Below are 23,477 nucleotides of genomic sequence, written 5' to 3'. Positions count from 1 at the left end.
TAAAGTTAGGTGGCATTTTTTGTGTATGGAGATGAGGGAGAGTGTGTGTGTGATTTTTTTCACTTGTCATTTATTTAGTAATGAAGATTTTTCTTATTTTTCTATCATTTCTGAATCGATTACAGGCTATTTGCAGCCAGGCCTCTAGGCTTCATCACATTTTAGAGAAATAAGTAAGAATGAAAGTGAGAGGAGAGACTCCACATTTGTTGCATGCATACTATATGTTTACTGTGCTGTGGGCTCTTACATATCACCCATTTAATCCTCAGAAACCCTGAAAAGTAAGTTTTGCAGAGCAGAATACCAAGATTCATACACCTTGAAATCACATAAATTGCCTAAGAAGACACAATTTAGTTAAGTTTCACAGTTTAAGTTTCAGTCCAGGTCTTTCTGGCTTCAAAGCACATACTCTTTTTTTTTTTTTTAAATAAATTTATTTATTTATTTATATTTGGCTGCGTTGGGTCTTTGTTGCTGTGCGCAGGCTTTCTTTAGTTGCGGCCAGTGGGGGCTACTCACTGCAGCGCGCGGGCTTCTCATTGCAGTGGCTTCTCTTGTTGCGGAGCATGGGCTCTAGGCGTGCGGGCTTCAGCAGTAGTTGTCGCACGTGGGCTCAGTAGTTGTGGCTCACAGGCTCTAGAGCGCAGGCTCAGCAGTTGTGGCGCATGGGCTTAGTTACTCCACGGCATGTGGGATCTTCCCAGACCAGGGCTTGAACCCGTGTCCCCTGCACTGGCAGGCGGATTCTTAACCACTGTGCCACCAGGGAAGTCCCCAAAGCACATACTTTTTGCACTATGTCAAATTTCCTCTTAGAACTGAACTCTTTTTATTAAGTCTTCTGAATATTAAAATAAGCAGTTAGCATATTTAGATCTAGTTATGAAAAAAATAGGAATCAGTAAGTCTGGACTGCTTTTGCTTTTATGGGTTGATAACATTAGTTAGCATAAATGACTTTTATTGTATAAGAGATGATAGTTTAATAAATTATTCTAGCTCAGTGTTTTGCATGGTTTTTTTAACTCATGCTCCTTTCACAAACCTTCCTTTAATGTTATTTGAAGCTTCAAAACAAATTTAGTATCACTAAAACCAAATCATTATTACCTTCCCATTTATAGCATATAACCCTGAAAGAGATCATCTCATCAAGAATAATTATTTTTGCTAATTTAGTATAAATTCCAGATCCTTTGTTATCAGATGCTCTTCTATGTCATGTCTATTTAAATGTATTTTCATAACTATGTTAGTGATAATTTACAAATAGATTGTTAATTTTTAAAACCAAAGTTCTTTTAACAGAGTATAATCCAACCAAAAGTCAGATACTTATGGAGTTTTTTATTTATTAGGGCAGGGGGAGGCATGTGGATATATTTTAAATCATTTTGGGTTAACTACTACAAAATCACAACTTCTTACTAATTTTTTTTCCTATGATTGGCAGATTTTCTGGATGTTTAATTTTTTATTTCTGGTTTTCAGGCATGTATAAGACCAGGAAGAAAACATAATAATAATGATTTTTAGAGCCTGACTTCTTATGGAAACCATCTTTTAAAATTCATCAATAGTGGGCTTCCCTGGTGGCGCAGTGGTTGAGAATCTGCCTGCCAATGCAGGGGACATGGGTTCGAGCCCTGGTCTGGGAGGATCCCACATGCCACGGAGCGACTGGGCCCGTGAGCCACAACTGCTGAGCTTGCGCGTCTGGAGCCTGTGCTCCGCAACAGGAGAGGCCGCGATATTGAGAGGCCCGCGCACCATGATGAAGAGTGGCCCCCACTTGCCGCAACTAGAGAAAGCCCTAGCACAGAAACGAAGACCCAACATAGCAATCAATCAACCAATCAATCAATTAATCAATAAAATAAATCTTTAAAAAAAAAAAAAATTCATCAATAGTAAACAATTGTTATCTGAAAACTGTGAGTGCAGTCTTGGAGTTGGTAACAATTTCAGTATATATCAGTGTTCACACAGGTATTTCTAAGGAATCAGGAGAACCAAAGAAATGAAGGTTATTATTAACTTTTCCTTTTCTTTAGGCTACCTATTCTTTTACTTTAGTGATAGAATATATATGAAGAAATTATAAGAGAGCTGTACAGCATTTGTAGAACAAAGATTTAAGGAAAAGTTTGATATTTCATGTGAAAGGGTTACGTTGCTAAAAATATTTTAAACTCCTGCTGTAGACTGTTAGAGCTATAAGAAATTTAAGAAATCAGCAGTGGATCAAGATTAGGGCTCAGAAAAAATTGGAGCCATTTGGCAGAGGAGGTAATTGAAGTGATCATTTTCCCAGGATAGGAAAATAAAATAATATCCTGTACAACTCTTTCTGACTTTATTAAATATTTTCCTTCCAATAATATAGGAGATAGTATAGTGATAATATAATAGTTGATATTTCCCACTAGTGGTGTAACCTTCCTTTATTATCCTGGCTTCTTATGCAATTCTATATTAAAATGGTAACATTTGAGATTGTAGAATTTTAAAAATTATTACAATACCCAAAATGGTACCACAGGAGAACCTTTTCCTCCTTTTCTAAGACCATATGTATTCAACTATCCCTTAAGGTTTGTGTGCTTTACTATATACCTCAACTAAAACAAAATTAATCTGTTTGGTATCATGTCTACAAAAGTAAATATTTTTGCTGACTTGATCTAATACCTAACAAAAGAACCTCTTGGCCTACCTCCTTTGTGTGAGTATAAACAAAGTTTTCCTTGTTGAAGAACCTGGAAGACTTTTTACAAAATATGCAACTCATCATCAGAATAGGAATGTATAAACTGAGCTTTGGGAATTTACCTTTGAACTGATTTTTTTTTTTGGCCACACCACGCAGCATGTGGACTCTTAGTTCCCCAACCAGGGATCAAACCTGTGCCCCCTGCATTGGAAGTGTGGAGTCTTAACCACTGGACCGCCAAGGAAGTCCCTAAACTGATGTTTAGTTAATGTGTTTTGTATCAGGATATATTTCATTCTGTACTAAGAAGCAGATAATTTCAATTTATTATTCTCTAAGTACAAATTTTATACATCTGTAGGATTATGTAGAGTGTAGGGTTTTTGACTGCCTTCTGTCTCATTCATCTTTGAAATAAATTAAAATTAATAGGCAACTCAGGAAGGAAAAAGACAATTGAAGAGAATATATGCATGGTTCTCTCTTAAAGAATAGACCTTAAATCCTTGGTGAAAGGTTGAGGGTTTTTTTGGCCAAGCCATGTGGCTTGTGGGATCTTAGTTCCTCAACCAGGGATTGAACCCAGGGGACAGCAGTGAAAGCGCCAAGTCCTAACCACTGGACCGCCAGGGAACTCCCAACTTGAGTTTTCTTTTAGCATACATCCCCTTGGTTTAAGATCTGTGGGGTTACATTATTTCTGTTATTTCTCTCAGTGATACATGTAAATTTTTAAATCTTGCAGATAATACTGTCTCAAATAATTTTGAAATTTTTGTACATCTTATTTTGCAAAGATATAAAAAGCTAAAGCTAAAAATACAGAGGTGCCTCTGTGCTTTAATTCCCATCATATAGAAATTGTAGGGACTTCCCTGGTGGCGCAGTGGCTAAGAATCCGCCTGGCAATGCAGGGAGTACAGGTTCAAGCCCTGGTCCAGGAATATCCCACATGCCGCGGAGCAACTAAGCCCGTGTGCCACAACTACTGAGCCCGTGCCACAGCTACTGAAGTCTGTGCGTCGAGAGCCTGTGCTCCACAGCAAGAGAAGCCACTGCAATGAGAAGCCCGTGTGACGCAATGATGAGTAGCCGCCACTCACCGCAAGTACAGAAAGCCCGTGCACAGCAATGAAGACCCAACACAGCCAAAAATAAATAAATTAAATAAACAAATTTATTTAAAAAATTTTAGGCATGCAGTTTGAGTATATATGTTCATATATGTGTGTGTAAAATAATTGGAGAGGAACATGTTAACAATCTGTTAAAGTCTTGGGGTTGTGATTTTTTAATTTTCTTGAAAATTTAAAAAACTTTTTTATAATAAATGAAAATGAAAAAGAAAACTTTAAGTCAGGCATTAATTTGGAAATTACTACATTAGAATTAGAGTAATATTCTTAATTTGATACATTTAATTCACTGTATTTAAGTGTAGGTTGTAAAAAGAACATTTAATCACAGTCTGAAGTTTTGTACTGGGTGCCTAATCTGTTCAGACATTAAATATTTGAACATTTGAGGGATTTAAAAATAATATTTGTTCTTAAGACATATAAAGGTTTTCTGGGGGGTGGTTATTGAGTTTGGTTATTTACAGTATGTTAGAAATAGGAAGCAAGCTCTGTCTAGGAGCCTACTATAGTTTAGTTTTCCCTCCTCCTCTTTCCCCTCTTCCTTCCCCTCCTGCTTGATCCCCTCCTTCTCTCTCTCTTTTACCCTTAGTATATTTTACCTGTTTCCTGGTAGATTAATTCCAGGTGACTTTGGTCAATGTGCTAAGCACTTGTGATACTGTTTACATAGTTTTGTGTGCTTTTTATAAGGAGGAGGAACTCTACCACAGAAAACTTCTTTCTTAGAATTCCTTCTGAAAAATTCTAATTTTCCTTTCTTACTATCACCAAAACAGAGGTTGGCCTTACATTTTTAAAGTGGTAACCTGAATAGTCAGTGGTAGAATCAGACTGGAAGAATTTGAATATTTTCAGAGAAAATGTGCTTTTAAACCAATATGCTAAACCACAAGAACCCAGAGTTCTTTCCTTTGAGCTGTGCATTACTGTTTGTGCAGCTTCTGAATTGAAGTTAACAGACTGTATTCTGTAATATTGAATTATAAAAATGTTTGACTATTCTCTTTCTCAAAAAAATTTTTTGTTTATAAGTCACAGTTATATCCATTCATAGGCCTTGGGACTATATATGTGACTATATGTGGGTGCATAGTAATCATAGGACAAATACTTCTTTGGAAGCAAAACAAACAAAATTCATCTATATGATCTGTGAACATTAGCTTTTTCTCAAGGATGCTCACAGTGTACCCTGTTCCCTTTTAGGGTCTCTTTACCTTAAAGAGTGAAGTAAGAAAAGTAGGACTAGTGATTTTCACAGCTCTGGAAATTTGGCTTAACTTTAATAATAATAATAAATAATAAGTATTGATTGTGAGTTTATCATGTACCAGACATACACTAGGCACTTCCATTATATGCTGTCCTTACAAAGCCATTTGAAGTAGTACTAAATCTCACTTCCCAGAAAAATATGGAAATTATCATACTGTGTTATATTATGTGATCATCTCGGCTAGAAGCTCCCCCTTTCAGTTTGTGGATTTCTAGATAAAGAAACTCAGTGAGAGCTAATGGGAAGAATACAGATAGCCAGTGCTAATGAGAAATTTTAGAAATTTGAAAATAACAAATACTAACCAATAACAACAAAAGCAGACTCACCATAGTAACACAAATGATAGTACCAAAAGGAACTCAGAGAGATCCAAGTATACTAAAACTTAGTATGTTGTTTATTACCTTTGTCCATTGATTTTTCTTAGATTTAGATATAATTGAAAAATATTAATCAAACAAATTAAATTTAACAAAGTAACTTAATTTCCTAAAGCAGAAATACAAGCTAGAATTTTTTAATATTAATGTAGCCTAGCAAGCATTCTAACATGTAAATTCAAAATATTCTTATATTATAATACAAGTCCTGAAAGCTTTAATAAACCAATTTAACCATTAAATATCATAGGAAAATAAGGCTTATGAAATCAAAAGTGGTTAAGCTCATATACTTGTCCTTACATATGTAATATTGAAATAAGGGACAGCAAAGTATTTTTAAATTATTAACTTCAGAAAAGCAGTTTTTCTCCCAACCTTTTAATGTGATTATGTGAACTTGCTATGTGAATAAAAGAATGAGAAAATGATATAAACTGAGTTTGATCATTTAACAAATGATTATTGACCACCTACTCTGTGCCAAGCACTGTTTGAGGCATTTAGTATACATCAGAGGGGGAAAAAGTTCCCTGCCCTCATGGAACTTACGTTTTCACAGGAGAGGTAGACAATAAACATAATAAGTAAGTAAACTTATGTTAGGGAATGATAAACATAATAAGTAAACTATGAAAAGCAATGGGGCATTGGAAAGAGTGTGTAGGAGGGATAATCAGGCTACAGTTTTAAATAGGGAAGTCAGGATATGCCCTCATTAAGAAGGTGACATTTAAGCCAAGACTTGAAGGAGATAAGGGGGTTTAGACAAGAGGATATCTGGCCAAAGAACCCTCGAGGAGGAAGGAACAGCCAGTGCAAAAGGCCTCCAGGTCAGAGTGTGCCTCGCTGATTTGAGGCACAGCAAAGTTGGAAAGCAGTGAGCAAGGGGGAGAGTATTAGGTATGAGGGTAGACAGGTAACAGGTAATAGGGATACAGATTCTGTAAAGATTTTGGGTTTTATTCTGGAATGAGATGAGGTGCCATTGTACTGTTTTTATTAGAGGAGTGATATGACCTAACTCATGATTTAGAAGAATCAGTTGGGCTACTGTGTTGATAATTGACTATAGGAGGGCAAGGGCAGGAACAGAGGCTATTTAAGATTATTGCTATTGCAATAATCCAGGCAAGAAATAATGGTGGTTCAGACTAGTGTGAAAGCAGTGAAAATAGTGAGAGGAGGTTACATTCAGGGTGCATTTTGAAAGTAGAACCCACAGGATTTCCTGACAGTTTGGATGTGGGGTATGATAAAGAGGAGAGTCAAGAATCACTACAAGGTTTTTTGCATGAGCAATTGGAATGGATTAGAGCTGCCCTCAACTGAGATGAGGAAGGCTGAAAGTAGAGCTGGTTTTGGGGATGGAGGCAGATGAGAAGGTCAGTTTCAGACTTGCTTAACTTGAGATGTCAGGCAGGCATTTGGACTAGAGCTGTAAACTTGCAAGTCATTAGCATGTAGATGATAGTAAGTCTGTGTCCATGAAACTGGATGTATGTTACCTGGTGATGGGGCATCAACAAGGCAGCAAGGTGGGAATTCCCTGGCGGTTCAGTGGTTAGGGCTCCGGGCTCTCACTGCCAAGGGCCCAGGTTTGATCCCTGGTAGGGGAACTAATATCCCCACAAGCCACTCATTGCGGCCAAAAAAAAAAAAAAAGGCAGCAAGGTAATGAAAACTAACTTTACCTATCTCACAACTTTGCCTGGTGCCAGTATTGCTGATAGCCCAGTTCTTCTCCCCAATTAAGGACCAAAACCAATTCTCAGAGTTTTGGGGCTAAGTAATATACTATATGTGAAGTAGTAGGCATTCAATAATTGTTTCTTTTCCTTTCGTACATTTTAACATTTAAAGGACAAGTCAGCTTAAATGCAGGATGTCTGCATTTAGTCCCTTCACTCTTCAGTAGTGTTGGTTTGGGGAAATTATGAATGAATTACATTCACCTGTTTTACTAGAAAATGACAAGTTATTGGATTACTAAAGCATAAGGCAAAATACAGGATAATATTAGGCTGAATGTGAAAGCTGAAGAGAAAAAAATTCAAATGATAAGAACAGAAAATCAACCTATATTCCCTTAGGTACCTAGAAACAACATCACTAGTGGTTCCAATACTTTAGGGCACACTGGAATTATCTGGGCATCTCCTAAAAATACTGGTATTTGGCTCCTACTCCCAGAATTTCTGATTTATTTGGTATGGGATACAACCTGGGCATCAAGAGTTTTAAGATCCCTCCAGACATCCCTCTAGTGTGTCGCAAAGTTTGAGAACTACTGTGATATACACTTTTTTTGTTCTAATGGAACTGTCACTAATAATCACAGTATTCAAATTTCCTTCCATAATGTATTTTATTCTTCGCTGGTGTCAAAAATGGAAGCAGCTATCAAGAAAAGGTCCTCTTGAGGGCATTATGCTAAGTGAAATAAGTCAGAGAAATTCAAATACCGTATGATCTCACTTATATGTGGAATCTAAAAACAAAAACAAAAAACAACTCACAGAGAACAGATTGGTGGTTGCCAGTGGCAGGGATGGGGGGTGGACGGGAGGGGTGAGGGGTAGGGGGATGGGGGAAATAGGTAAAGGGAGTCAAAAGGTATAAACTTTCAATTATAAAATAAGTCATGGAGATGTACAGCATGGTGACTATAGTTAATAATACTGTATTGTATACTTGAAAGTTGCTAAGAGTGTAGATCTTAAAAGTTCTCATCACACGAAAAAAAAAACAACTATGGTGATGGATGTTAAATAGAAAGAAAAGAAAAGAAGGGAAGGGAAGAGGAGGGGAGTGGTGGGGAGGGAAGGTCCTCAAGGCAGAATAGAATAAGTGAACCCTCTGTAAATCATGCAAATGAGAAATCACTGTCATAATTTGTTGTAGATTCATGGCAGCTATTCACCTGGCCATTTATTTGTAGTATAAGTGAACCCCAAATTGGAGGCAGCTGTGATGTCATGGTACCTGCTTTAGACTTGGAGTAAGAAGACTTGTATTGAAATCCTAGTTCTTTTGCATATTATCAGATAATTATCATAATTGCTTATTATCAACTATTATCATAATTACCCATTGTGATGGGCAATTCATTTAACCTTCCTGAAATTCACATTTCTTTCTCCCTAACATGAGAATGAGCAAGTCTATTTTACATGGTTGTAATAATTGTTTTTAAAAGTGAATGTATGTGAAGGTAAATTATAAAGAATTATATAAAGACACTAAAGAATTATTATTTGAAATCAACCTAAGAAGTGATATAACATTGTAAAATGTAATGATTTCCTGGAAGTGGATAGATATTTCTTCCTATATTTTTTCACTGATTTAAGAATGGAGCTCTGCAAACAGTAGGTAATAAATGTTTTTGATCTTAATGTTAGGCAGGGGAAGTGTTATTTTGTATTTCTTTCTTATACAGTGTATTAAATATGGAAAAAACATGAACGTTGGACACAGATGTTGTCACTTATTATCAAATTTGTGTCGGTAGGCATGTCCTAAAACTTAGGTTCCTTTTCTCTTTATATTGGGAATAATAATATCTACCTTTCAGGGCTGCTGTGTAAAATTCAAGTGTAAAGCACCAAGCATAGTGGCTAGCACAGGTTGGCAGGAAATGTTGATTCCTTTCTTCCCTCCAAGAGTATGATAATCTTGGGATAATAATTTTTAAATCTGAGTAATAATTATTTCTCCATAGCCAAAAAATCTTAACTGTCATTTTTATTTTGCTGATTTCTGTATCATTTTAACTTTTAAATGTCCATCCCTCTCCCCAGTCCCCACCCTCCATGAATGCTTTGAAAAGCATGTTTGTTTTGTATGCTTTTCAGAGAATTTAAAAAAGCCATTTTAACTTTTTTTTCTTTTACTTTAGGTTTACACCATGGATAGCACAGAGGAGAAGAATGACAGCACAAAGGAGAAGAATGACAATTACAAAGATGATCTTCTCCTAAGGGTGGGACTTAATGATAATAAAGCCGGAATGGAAGGATTAGATAAAGAGAAAATTAACAAAATTATAATGGAAGCCACAAAGGTATGTTTCTTTTTTCTTTCAATATCTTTAATTTAGTAACTTTTAAACTTTCTGTTTAAAAGAAAATTAGTGTTTTAAATATCCTTTTAATTATAATTTTTAATATTTTAATATATAAAATTATTAAGCTACAATGCATATAGAATAATTTCTCTTCTCTTGTGTTGCTTTTGCCATCCAGTTTTCTACTTCACATGCACATAGTATGCATGTTAAAGCAAAATAACATATATCTTCTTTTTCACCCTTTTTTTTCACCCCAATAGGAGAATAGTACAATTGTGGTTTTTTTGTTTTTATTTCAGTTAATATATCTTGGAAGTCTTTCTGTATAAGAAACTAGAGATCTTCATTCTTTTTTATGCCTGCATATGTGGATATACTATACTTTATTGAACTAGTCAGAATCTTTATGGATGGACATATAATAAGTCATTTCTAGTCTTTCATTTTTACAAACAATACTACAGTGAATAACCTTGTATTTCATAACTTTACATATGTGCAAATATAACTATAGGAGAGATTCCCAGAAGTGGAATTATTCCACCAAATACATATAGCATGAAAGGATATATGCATGTGCAGTTTTTAATTAATTGTGCAATTGCCCTCCATAGTAGTTGTATCAATTTACATTTCCACTGCCAATATGTGAGAGTACATTTTACCATGCTGCAACCGTACCAACATAGTGTGTTACTATACTTTTGGATTTGCCAGTCTATGGTAACATAGGGTTGCATTAATTTATATTTCTCTTATGAAAAGTGAGATTGTACATCTTTTTCATATGTTTAAAAGCCACTTATATATGTATTTTTTAACACTGTCTCTTCTTACCCTTTGCACAATTTTCCATTGGATTATTGTTTACCTTTTGACTTCGCTCATGGTAGTTTAGTCCTGTGCAATAGTTTTTCGTTTGCTTCTTTTTACGTACTTGAATTAGTTAACTACATATGACTTTCTCCAAGATCATAAAAGAGTTCTTTAATGGTTTTTTTCTATCATTTAGGGGGTTTCATTTATGTATTATGAAATATCCATGCAGAAAGGTGTAAAATTTAAGAGAATATCCTTATTCTTAGCAAATGCATGCTGATAACTGCACCAACTTACTCTCAAATGGTTTAGCCAAAAACAGAGAGTAGAGAGAGAAAGAGAGAATGTGTGTGTATGTGTGTGTGTGCACACACAAGCACACATAAGAGTTGGGAGAGAAACCGAATGTAGCAGGATATCAACAATTGGTCAATCTAGGTGAGGACATATAGGTGTTCATTGTACTATTCTTTCAACTCTTGAATATTTGGAAATTCTAAAATAAAGAGTTGAGGGAAAAATAATTTTTTAAGTATATAAAATATAGATACAATTTTAAAAGTATCAATAAAAGATAATTAAGAGATGAAATAAGGAAATATAACATATAGATTGGATCCTGGTTGGAACAAATACATTTGGAACATTTAGAGGAATTTGAATATGGGGAGGGTACTAGATAATATTAAGGAATTATTGTTAATTTTATTGGTTATGAAATGTTATTATGATTACATATTATTATGGAAAATGGCCTTATTTTTAAAGATGCATGCTAAAATACTCTATAGAATAGCTAAATGTCAATATATCTGTAATTTACTTTAAAACAGTTCACTTAAAAAAATCATTGAAGAAAATTAAGCAAAATGTTAACAGTTGTTAAATCTCAGTGATAGTTTTATATATTGTTTATTATAGCAATCTCTATATTTTTCTGTTTGAGACTTCTTTGAAATTTTCATCATAACAATTTTTTAAAAGATGAAGAGTAAAACCTTTGATCCTAGTTTTCAAGTTAAGAAATAGAATATTTAAGTTATCTTAGATATCCCTATCAGATCTTCCCTCTTTCTTCTCCGTGTCTCAGTACCATTTACTAAATAGTCCATCCTTTCCTATTGATCTGCAGTGCCTTCTACTGTTCTAATAGATTATGTGTCTGTTGTTGCACTATACAACATGATCTTAAATACAATACTTTAAAGTCCTGATATCTGTTGGAACAAGTTCTCTTTTTTGGCCTTTGTTCTTTTACAAGAGTATGTTAGGTATTCTTGAATCTTTGCTCTTCCATATAAATTTTGTATGGTATTGATATGTATCAATCATAGAATAGATACTTATATATTTTATATATTAATATATTTGTATATTTTATATAATATATATTCCTCTAGTAGGGAGGAGGGGTGAGTTTATCTGAAATATCTTTCTTAAATTGAAATTTTCTAATTCTTGCCACTCCATAGCAATTTACTTTTTAAAAACTTTTATCAGAAAATTTTAAACATACCCAAAATTATAATAGTAAAGTGAATCCCAGGTAATCATCACCCAGCATCAACAGTTATCAACATTTTTACAAATATTGTTTCATCTTTCTCACTTACCTCTCCCTACTGAATTTTGGAGGTGGAAAGAAGAGTATTTTAAAACAAATCCCAATAAATTGGACAAATTTCTACACATTCACAATTTTCCAAAACTGACTTAAGAAGATACAGAAAATCTAAATAGACCTATAAAAAGGAAAGAAATTAAATTAGTAATTAAAAATCTCCCCCCCCACCCCGCAAAGAAAAAAAAGAAATCAGGTCAAGATGGCTTCACTGGTGAATTTTTTTTTTTTTTTAATTTTATACAGCAGGTTCTTATTAGTCATCCATTTTTTACACATCAGTGTATACCTGTCAATCCCAATCGCCTAATTCATCACACCACCACCACCACCACCCCGCTGCTTTCCCTGCTTGGTGTCCATATGTTTGTTCTCTACATCTGTGTCTCAATTTCTGCCCTGCAAACCAGTTCACCTGTACCATTTTTCTAGGTTCCACATATATGCGTTAATATACAATATTTGTTTTTCTCTTTCTGACTTACCTCACTCTGTACAACAGTCTCTAGATCCATCCACGTCTCAACAAATGACCCAATTTCATTCCTTTCTATGGCTGAGTAATATTCCATTGTATATATATACCACACCTTCTTTATCCATTCGTCTGTCGATGGGCATTTAGGTTGCTTCCATGACCTGGCTATTGTAAATAGTGCTGCAATGAACATTGGAGTGCATGTGTCTTTTTGAATTATGGTTTTCTCTGGGTATTCACTGGTGAATTTTATTTGACATTTAAAGGAGAAATAATACCAATACTCCACAAGTTCTTCCAAAAAATAAAGAAGGATGGAACACTTCCCAACTCTTTCTATGAGGCCTGTATCCCCTTGATACTAAAGTCAGACAAGCAGAAGATTATAGATCTTTATAAATGTAGAAGTCCTCAACAAAATATTAGCAAACTGGATCCAACAATATATTAAGATTATGTGGCATGACCAAATGGGATTTATCCTAAGAATGCAAGATTGGTTTAGCATCCAAAAATCAATTAATGTACTATACCATGTTAATACAATTAAGGACAAAAAACACATGGTCATGTCAATAGATGCAGAAAAATCATACCTGACAAAATCCTATACCCATTCATGCTAAAAACTCTTAATAAACTTGAAATAGAAGGGAACTTCTGCAACCTAAAAAGGACATCTATAAAAACCTATACACCCCAATAAAAATTAAAAAACAAAAAATCAAAAAAGAAACCCCTATAGTTGTCATTATACTTTATGGTGAAAGACTAAACACTTTTGCCCTAAAATCAGGAGCAAGGCAAGAATGTCCAATCTCACCTGTTCTTTTCAACCTAGTTCTGAACATTTTAGCCAGTGCTGTCAGGCAATTAAAAGAAATAAAAAGCATCAAGATTGGAAACGAAGAACTAAAACTATCTGTTCACAGATGACATGATCTAATACATAGACAGTCTTAAGGAATTTCAGGAGTGCAACAATTGTACCCTGAAAATTACAAAAACTTGGTGAGGGAAGATAATGACCTAAAAAATGGAGACATATGGCTATTCAAGGATGAGAAGATTCCATACGGTTAAGAAGGCAATTCTCCCCAAATTGATCTGTAGATTCAGTGTACTTCCCTCATCAAAATTCCAGTGGCTTTTTTTTTCTGCAGAAATTGACAAACAGATTTTAAAATTTATATGGAAATAAGAAACACCTAAAATAGTCAAAACAATTGTAAAAAGGAACAAGCATGGGGGTCTGACTTTCCTATTTCAAAACTTACTATAAAGCTACAGTTATCAAGACAATGTGCTACTGCCATGAGGCTAGACATATAGAACAATGGAGCAAGCAGAATTAAGAGTCTAGAAATAAAGTTTATAGTTTATTGATATTTGTACCAAGGCAAAAGGATAGTCTGTTCAGCACATGATACTGGGACAACTGGATATCCACATGCAAAAAAGATGAACTTATTAGACCCTTAACTCACACCATACACTGAAAATTAACTCAAAATTGACTTAAATGTGAGACCTAAAGCAATAAACCTTTTAGAAGATAGGAGAAAATCTTTGAGATCTTTGGTTAGGCAAACATTTCTTGGATACAACACCGAAAGCACAGTCAGTAAAAGAAAAAGTTGACAGATAGGGCCTCATCAAATTTCAAAATGTTTGTACTTCAGAAGATACCATTAAAAAATACAAAGATAAGCAACACACTAGGGTAAAATATTTGCAAAATAAGAAGACAACCCAATCAAAAAATGTGCAAAAGATATAAATAGACATTTCACTAAGGAAGATATAAGAATGGCTCATAAGCACATGAGAAGATGTTCAACATTAGTCATTAGAAAAAGGCAAATTAAAACCACAATGAGATGCCATTCATAGTATTATAGCCTAGAATGGCTGTAATAAAGAAGACAGACAGGACTTCCCTGGTGGCACAGTGGTTAAGAGTCCACCTGCCAATGTAGGGAACACAGGTTCCATCCCTGGTCTGGGAAGATCCCACATGCCATGGAGCAACTAAGCCCGTGCGCCACAACTACTGAGCCTGCGCCCTAGAGCCCGTGAGCCACAACTACTGAGACCACGTGCCGCAACTACTGAAGCCCGCACTCCGCAACAAGAGAAGCCACCGCAGTGAGAAGCCTGCACACCGCAACAAAGAGTAGCTCCTGCTCGCTGCAACTAGAGAAAGCCCGCGCACAGCAACGAAGACCCAACGCAGCCAAAAATAAATAAATTTATTTATTTAAAAAAAAATAAGATAGACAGTAACAGATGTTGCAAGGATATAGAGAAATTGGTACCCTCATACATTGCTGGTAGGTTTGTAAAATGGTTCTGCCACTTTGGAAAACAGTCTGGCAGTTCCTCAGAAGGTTTAGCGTGGAGTTACCATATAACACAGAGATTCCGCTCCTAGGTACATATCCAAGGAAGATGGAAACATGTGTCCACACTAAATGTGTACACAATTGTTCATTGCAGCGTTTTTCGTAATAGCCAGAAAGTGAAAATAATTAAATGTCCATCAACCTTATAAATAGATAGTATGTTCAGTGATGGAATGACGGATGATTTTCTAAAAGTTATTTTCTACATTTTAGTTAATGGCTAACATTAAATTTGTTAAAGTACTGTTTACCTAAAACAAATAGACTGCCAGTTATTTCTCCACTAAAAACATGGGTTTATTCAAGATCAGCAGAAAATTGCAGTTCAAGGTCTGCAACCATGGCAAGCCAAATGCAAGTCCCCAGCAAAACTGGAGAGGAAAACTCTTTCCAATAAGGGAAAAGGAAGTTGGCAAGGGTATAGTAAACAGAGTCAATGACTTTTCATTGGCTGAGTTCTTGCCAGAAAAGAAGAGGAGTCCTCTTTGTCTTGCTTTCTACTATCATCAAAGGGCATGAGAGCTCCCCCTTCTGATCTCTGACTCTGTTTAATTGAGGTTTCTGTTAGTTAATTTTTTACAATAATTTTTAAGTGAAAGTGAAGGAGATAACTGATAACCCAGCTGACTAAGGCCTTGGATATGCCCGGAGAATCCCACCTAGGACACATTGTTATTTTCTGAGTGCAGATCTGTACTCATCTCTAGAGTTTGTACTGTGCTACATACTGCCTCACAAGAATCCTATGATTTAGGTAACTATAAATTCATTTTACAGATAAGGAAACCTGAAACATAATAAGATTAATTTTAGGGTAACCCAGCTAGTGAGTAATGGAGGTAAGTTTTGAATTCAGTCATTTTGTTTCTAGAGTCTGTGCTCTTAGCCATCAGGTTCACAGTGATGCTTCCTTCAAACATTCTTCTTATACTTATTTTGTTTTCCTATGTAGGGGTCCAGATTTTATGGAAACGAGCTCAAGAAAGAAAAGCAAGTCAACCAACGAATTGAAAATATGATGCAACAAAAAGCTCAAATTACCAGCCAGCAGCTAAGGAAAGCACAATTACAGGTATTAATTCAATTGCTAAGTGGAAGCTGGTAGAATAATAATTGATAGTTAAAATGCATCATGGTCAAGTCATAACTGAAAACAAGGTGAAATGTAAATGTTCATTACATTGTAAAGCATAAAATTTAACAAATGTGCATACAACTTTGTTAAATACTGCTCTACCCTTTTACATAAAGACCCACACCTAGACATTGTCACCTGCATTATACAGAAGAGTAAATGGAGCATTAGTTAGGTTAAGTGACTTGCCCAGCTTCATATGACAGGTAGTTGGCAGAGCTAGGATTTAATCCAAAGCTTTTGTTCTTTTTATTATGTATGTGCATTGCAGCTAGAAAAGCCCACAAGATAAATGTGGCATGTTTTCTGCAAAACTAATTTTGCAAAAAAGATTCGGGGGAACATGTTAACTAATTAAATTTGAAAGTACTTTAAAACATAATTGTGTTACAGTAAAATGAAAAGTCATGTAAATGATAGAGTGCCAAATGTATGTGAACTTTTAAGATAAACACAAGACTTCTAAAAATTTGGGGCCTCTGGCTTCTTCAGCATCTTTGGGGAGTAAATACTCAGTTTCCTGTGGTATTAAAAGTTATTTCAATAGAAGAGTTTGAGAAGAGCCAAGTTGCAAGGCATCATGTGGTAGACTGAGAACTTAAAGCAGTAACATTGAAGTTCACTTTTAAAGACAGTTTTACCCTCTGGGACTTCCCTGGTGGCGCAGTGGTTAAGAATCTGCCTGCCAATGCAGGGTACGTGGGTTCGGGCCCTGGTCCGGGAAGATCCCACATGCTGCAGAGCAACAAAACCCGTGTGCCACAACTACTGAGCCTGAGCTCTAGAGCTCGCGAGCCATAACTACTGAGCCCATGTGCCACAACTACTGAAGGCCATACACCTAGAGCCCGTGCTCTGCAACAAGAGAAGCCACCGCAGTGAGAAGCCCGCACACCACAACAAAGAGTAGCCCCTACTCGCTGCAACTAGAGAAAGCCCACTCACAGCAACGAAGACCCAACACAGCCAAAAATTAATTAAAAAAAAAAAGTTTTACCCTCTATCAAAATCTGATTGTTTTACAAAGCACTTTAAGCTATAACATTACAATAAAATTATAATATTAATCTACTGTGCTACAAAATTCTTTTCATGATAGAGTTCAAAGATTATAAATTTTGTTTTCTTTATCAAACTACAGTGTGTCATTTTCTTTTTTGATATATGCTTTCCTAGAGCACAAGCTAGTTTTGGGGTTTTTTAAAATTTTTATTTATTTATTTTTGGCTGCGTTGGGTCTTCGTTGTTGTGCGCTGGCCCCCTCTAGTTGCGGCGAGCAGGGGCCACTCCTTGTTGCGGTACGCGGGCTTCTCATTGCAGTGGCTTCTCTTGTTGCGGAGCACAGGCTCCAGGCGCGCGGGCTTCAGTAGTTGTGGCTCAAGGGCTCTAGAGCACAGGCTCAGTAGCTGTGGCACATGGCCTTAGTTGCTCCATGGCATGTGGTATCTTTCTGGACCAGGGCTCGAACCCGTGTCCCCTGCATTGGCAGGCGGATTCTTAACCACTGTGCCACCAGGGAAGCCCCAAGCTAGTTTTTTATCTTCTGTGCTATCATGACTAAAGATGATTTGTCAGTCAAATCATCAGTTTTAATGCTTCAAAGCAGTCCACTGTATGGGGTGCATAATTTATTTACCTCATCCCACCTTGGTTCCAGTTTTTTGCTTTATGTACAACATTGGGATGATCATTTGTATTCATGTATCTTTGTACTCTCCTGTTATTTTCACCAAAGATGGTACCATTTTACATTTTCAACATAAAAGTGCTGTTTTCCTCACATACTTGTTTAAAATTAGATTTTATCAATTTTATCAGTCTTTTAGTTTTTGCTGATACAGTGTCCAAAATATTATTTCATGGTTGTTTTAATTTGCCTTCCTTTGATTATGACAGAGAAAGAATGTCTTTTCACATGTGAATTAGCCATCAATATTTCCTTCTTGTGGGAGTATCCTCCTTTATTCTGTTTGTTAGGATATAGGCTAAGTAGCTAGCACAAGAGACTCAAAAAAATAATGGTTCAAGTAAGTTTATTTCTTTCCCACATAATAGGTATGTAGTCCCAGCTGATCTGGTGGTTCTGATCACCATAGTAATTTAGAGACCCAGGTTCTACATTGTCTTGTTCCATCATCCCCTAGTGTTATCCTTATCTGGATTGACAGAAATGGATTACCTTCAATCCATATTCCAGCCTCTGGGAAGGAAGAAAGAACAAGGAAAATATCATGGAAGGAAAGTAATTTACTATTAAACAAGTGAAAAAGAATTTGCGCACGTTACTTTAGCTCACATTTAAGTTTCACAGCCACACCTAAGTGCAAGAGAAGCTGTAAAATATATTCTCTAGCTGGGTGGCCATGTGTCAGCTAAAAATCTATTACTATGGAAGGAAGAGAGAGTAGATTTCAGGGTACAACTAGCAGTCTAAAGCAATACTCTTTGCCCACATTTCTAGAGAAGTTTGTATCTTTTTCTCCTCATTTATAGATCTTATCATACATGAAAAATTTTTTTCTCTGCCACTTGTAAAGATTTTTCTAATATGTTGTTTGTCTTTTAATTTTGCAGGGATTTTTTTCCCCTATACATTTTTAAATGTTTATGTAATCAAATCCAGCAGTGTTAAAATTTTTTTTCTTGGCTTTAGTATTGTGCATAGAAAGTTATTCCTCACAACCAAGCCTGTATGTTCTTTTGGTATTTTTATAGTTTTTTTATATTCAAATCTTTAGTCCATTTGGAATTTGTTTTGATGTAAAGTATGAAGTATATTTTTCTTAAATAATATTATATTTTCCCTAAATGGTATTATTTTTCCTAAATGGTGATCCGCTTGTCCCAACATCATTTATTTAATCATAAGGCCTTTCTCCACTGAATTGAAATGAGGCACTTCCATATACTAAATTTTCATTGTGCTTGGATTTGTTTCTGGACTCTCTCTCTCTCTTTTTTTTTTTTAAATAAATTTATTTATTTATTTTTGGCTGTGTCGGGTCTTCGTTGCTGCGCGTGGTCTTTCTCTAGCTGTGGCGAGCGGGGGCTACTCTTAGTTGCAGTGCGTGGGCCTCTCATTGCGGTGGCTTCTCTTGTTGCGGAGCACAGGCTCTAGGCACGTGGGCTTCAGTAGCTGTGGCACGTGGGTTCAGTAGTTGTGGCTCGTGGGCTCTAGAGGGCAGGCTCAGTAGTTGTGGTGCATGGGCTTAGTTGCTCTGTGGCATGTGGGATCTTCCTGGACCAGGGCTGGAACCCATGTCCCCTGCATTGGCAGGCAGATTCTTAACCACTGTGCCACCAGGGAAGTCTCTGGACTCTCTTTTAATCAATTGAATCTTTCCCCATATCAGTACCATGCAGTTTTACTTATTGAATGATAAGAATATAGTTTAATATTCCCCCTCACTACTCTTTAGAAAAAAAATTTTTTTTCTCATGCATTGTTTCTTTCACATAAGTTTAAGCATTATTTCATCAAGTTAAAAAGAAATTCTATTCTCTCTGCAGTAACATTGTTTTTAAGTTGATATTAATCCTTAGGCAGTTTACTTTCTCTTTTTGGTAAGTTTTATTGATTTATAGTCTACAAATACCTTTAATAAAGTTTTAAAGATGTAATACATAGGAGTGGTACAATATAACAACTTCTTGCTGTTTATAATACTTTTAAAGCTCATATCCTTAAATATGCTAATAATCTGAGGAAACAGAAAATACCGTACATTGTGTAGCAGTACTTCAGGTTTTGCTACAGTTTTAGTTGATATTCCATGGGAGGCTCTGCGGCATCTTTTGCAAGGGAAATGGCAGGAAATGTGTTTTATGTTGATTGTAAAATTGTTTCCGTTTTTGAGCTTCCTTTAAAAGAAGTTGTATAAGTGGGAGGGTATTGAGGAAATCCTAAGGAGTCTAGAAGGTCTGAAAGAACAGAGAGGTTTTCATGGGAAATGTGTTTCTATTTTAGAGTCATGAAATTTCCAAGGAGTAGATTTTATTATGTGTGATAAGATAAGAAAGCTCTGTAGGCATAAACTCGCTTGATGTTTCTTGAGAACCTCCCTAAGTATTCCCCACCCCATCCCATCCTCATTAAACTTCTTAAAAGCACAATCATTTTTGTAGCTGTCAAAACATTATAACATGGGCTCTTGAATTGAATAGACAAACATCCATGTTATATTAAATGGCAACTACACAGCAAATCAATGCATTTTGAGCACTTTTTTTTTTAACATTTTAAAAAAATATTTATTTATTTAGTTTTGGCTGTGTTGGGTCTTCGTTTCTGTGCGAGGGCTTTCTCTAGTTGTAGCAAGCGGGGGCCACTCTTCATCGCGGTGCGCGGGCCTCTCACTATCGCGGCCTCTCTTGTTGCGGAGCACAGGCTCCAGACGCGCAGGCTCAGTAGTTGTGGCTCACGGGCCTAGTTGCTCCGTGGCATGTGGGATCTTCCCAGACCAGGGCTCGAACCCGTGTCCCCTGCATTAGCAGGCAGATTCTCAACCACTGCGCCACCAGGGAAGCCCATTTTGACCACTTCAACACTTGATTTGGAGAACCCAGATTTACTCAACAGTTTTTAGGGTAATATTAAGTCAAGAAAATGAAAAACAATATTTCTGAAGTAGTCTCCTAAATGTAATCCAAAAGGGGGATTTTTAAAACATAAATAAGACATAATATGGATATAAAATATACCACTAGAGCTTGATTTGAGCTTATTTCAGTGTTAAATACTTTAAAAATTCATTTTAGGGAAGTATCATAAAGTAATGGAAAGAGCACAGGCTTTAGAGTAACATGTTTTCCAGGTCTAATTCTAACATTTACCAGCTCTATGACTTAGGGCAAATTATGTAATCTTACTGAGCTTTAGTTTCATCTATAAAATGGGAATAATAATTATTCTCTCAATTAATTTGACCATTAGGTGAGTTAACATAAGAAGCATTTTTCATATTACATATAATATACTCAGTAAATGTCATTTCTACTTTAAAAATTATAGTTAATATCACTAAGCCGTTACCATATTCCTAGATAAGTGCATCATATGGGTATCTCTTAATTATTTCAACCTTTTGAAATTGGTTTAGTCCCTCTTTACAGATAAAGAAAGTAAGGATAAGAGGGATTAACTTACCCACTATCATGTAACTAGTAAGTGGCAGGCTTGAGACCCAAACAAAAACCCACTGTGACACACACTGGCTCTGAAGTGTAGCAAGAGGGACTAGGTACATATTAGAGACTCAGATCAGAACTTGGAAGTCATTTGGAAGGAAAAATGGAAGAAAGGAAAACATGAATGAGAATTTCAGTAGAAGAAACTGGAAAAAAGCAGTGGTGCTGTGCATTTGGTAGATGTAGAAGAAAAGAGTTCGGATAAGGGTGACTAATGAGAGACAGTAAAGCAAAGTGGAATGTGTGAGTCATTCAGTGGCGAGGTTTCCTTTTGGCACCTGTACACTTGTTTTAAGCACAGAAAAGACAATAGATTGCTGAGGAAACTGTCATAGCATTAATGTATGAGTCTAAGGAGAACTTTTTCCCATTTGGTTTGTTTTCTATTTATTATCTTCTTCCTTTTCAGCGTTTCTGGGTTAAGGTATTTCAGATGCTGCTCCCTTATTCTCAGTTGACTCAAATCTAAGACACATTTTCTGGATTGATATAGAGTTGTTTTTAATCAACCCTTGTTTTTATTAGTCTCCATGAATTGTTTACATCTTTTTTTATGTCAGGATGCTATTCTCTAGTTTGAAATTGAAGTACTGGAAGAAATAGTTATTTTAAATCTGGATGATAAATTGCAGTCATGTTAAAAAGTTCCATTTATTAGGTGTGATATCTCACTGCATGAGATCAGCCTTCTCCAAACTTTTTCTACAAATACTACTTTCTCTTTTTTAATCAGAAATATATATATTATATATATGGAATAAATATATATAAAAGAATAAAATTTATACTGATATGTATAAATGGGTGTACAAGTCTCTCCTCCCTTTCTCTTTTATGAGGAAAGAATTTATGTTTGTTTGCTTGTTTACATAGTTACCATTATTTATTTTCATTGTGAGAACCTTTAAAATTTACATTCTAGTAACTTTCACATATCAGTACAGTATTGTTAGCTATAGTTATCATACTGTACCTTAGACCCCAAATCTTACTCATCTTTTCTTTTTAACTGAAGTAGGTCAATTGACCTATAACACTATGTTAGTTTCAGGTGCACAATATAGTGATTAAATATTTCTGTATGTTACAAAATGATCACCAGGATCAGTCTATAGTTACCATCTGTCATCATACAAAGTTATTACAGTATTATTCACCATGCTGTATACTTCATCTTTGTGCCTCATTTATTTTGTAACTGGAAGTTTGTACCCTTTAATCTCCCTTTGAGGAAAACTTTTTAAAGCAGATAAGGTCTTTCTCCTGATGGAACTCACAATTTAGAGTCTAATATTACAGTAAGTGCCATAGTAAGAGCAGGAAAACAAGTAAGGGAACATTGAATTCTGTGGCACAGAGGACAGAGATCCAATTAAGTTACAGAGACACGTCTGAGCTGATCCTTGAAAGGTTGGTGACAGAACTAGGAAGGGCATTCTGCACAGAGGAACAGCCTGAAGAAGGCACAGAGCACCCCAGGTTATTCAGTGAGTTGCAGCCTAAACAGGAATGGATCCTCTAGAAAGTCTCACTGTGGCTACTGGAGACAAATATGAATCAGGGTGATTGTTTCTAAAAGAGGAGTTGCAGGGCTTCCTTGGTGGTGCAGTGGTTAAGAATCTGCCTGCCAATGCAGGGGACATGGGTTCGAGCCCTGGTCCAGGAAGATCCCACATGCCGCAGAGCAACTAAGCCCGTGCACCACAACTACTGAAGCCTGCACACCTAGAGACCGTGCTCCACAACCAGAGAAGCCACCACAATGAGAAGCCCGCGCACCGTGACAAAGAGTAGCCCCTGCTCACCACAACGAGAGAAAGCCCGCACGCAGCAACAAAGACCCAACGCAGCCATAAAGAAAGAAAGAAAGAAAGAAAGAGAAAGAAGGGAGGGAGGGAGGGAGGGAGGGAGGAAGGAAGGAAGGAAGGAAGGAAAGAAGAAAGGGAGGAAGGGAGTTGCAGTTTCAACTTGTAGCCAGTAGGCCAGGCGTCACTATAATGTTAAGAAGGAAGACCTTGAAGAAAAAAATTCTGCAGAATGAAAACAAGGTTGAAGTCCAACGAGGGGAAAAAGCTAAATTATGCCTCTGAAACTCTCCACCTTTTAGGAAACCTACTCTAGGGATCTCCACATGATGGAAATTGCTTTCATTCCAGAGCTCACCCCATTTGCTTATTTCTTTCTGGCTGCTTTTCCCTTAATTTTTTACTGCTTTGTTATGCAGTTCTCCAGTGATCCTTTTA

General features: G+C 36.1%; 1 protein-coding gene across 3 annotated transcripts in view; it reads left to right on the top strand.

Moving 5' to 3' along the window:
- The window catches only part of POLK (DNA polymerase kappa), a 78,612-nt gene that overhangs the window by 18,611 nt on the left and 36,524 nt on the right, over positions 1-23,477 (top strand). For all 3 annotated transcript variants that reach the window (XM_082457132.1, XM_082457131.1, XM_082457130.1), the window contains 2 exons: positions 9,419-9,583; positions 15,865-15,984. In XM_082457132.1, coding sequence (XP_082313258.1) covers positions 9,428-9,583; positions 15,865-15,984 — 276 coding nt within the window. In that variant the 5' untranslated portion in view covers positions 9,419-9,427. The remainder of the gene's footprint in view (positions 1-9,418; positions 9,584-15,864; positions 15,985-23,477) is intronic.

Source organism: Balaenoptera physalus, assembly GCF_965194825.1.
Source record: "Balaenoptera physalus genome assembly, chromosome: 3".
Lineage (NCBI taxonomy): Eukaryota > Metazoa > Chordata > Mammalia > Artiodactyla > Balaenopteridae > Balaenoptera > Balaenoptera physalus.
This window is presented reverse-complemented; position numbering and strand designations above follow the sequence as displayed.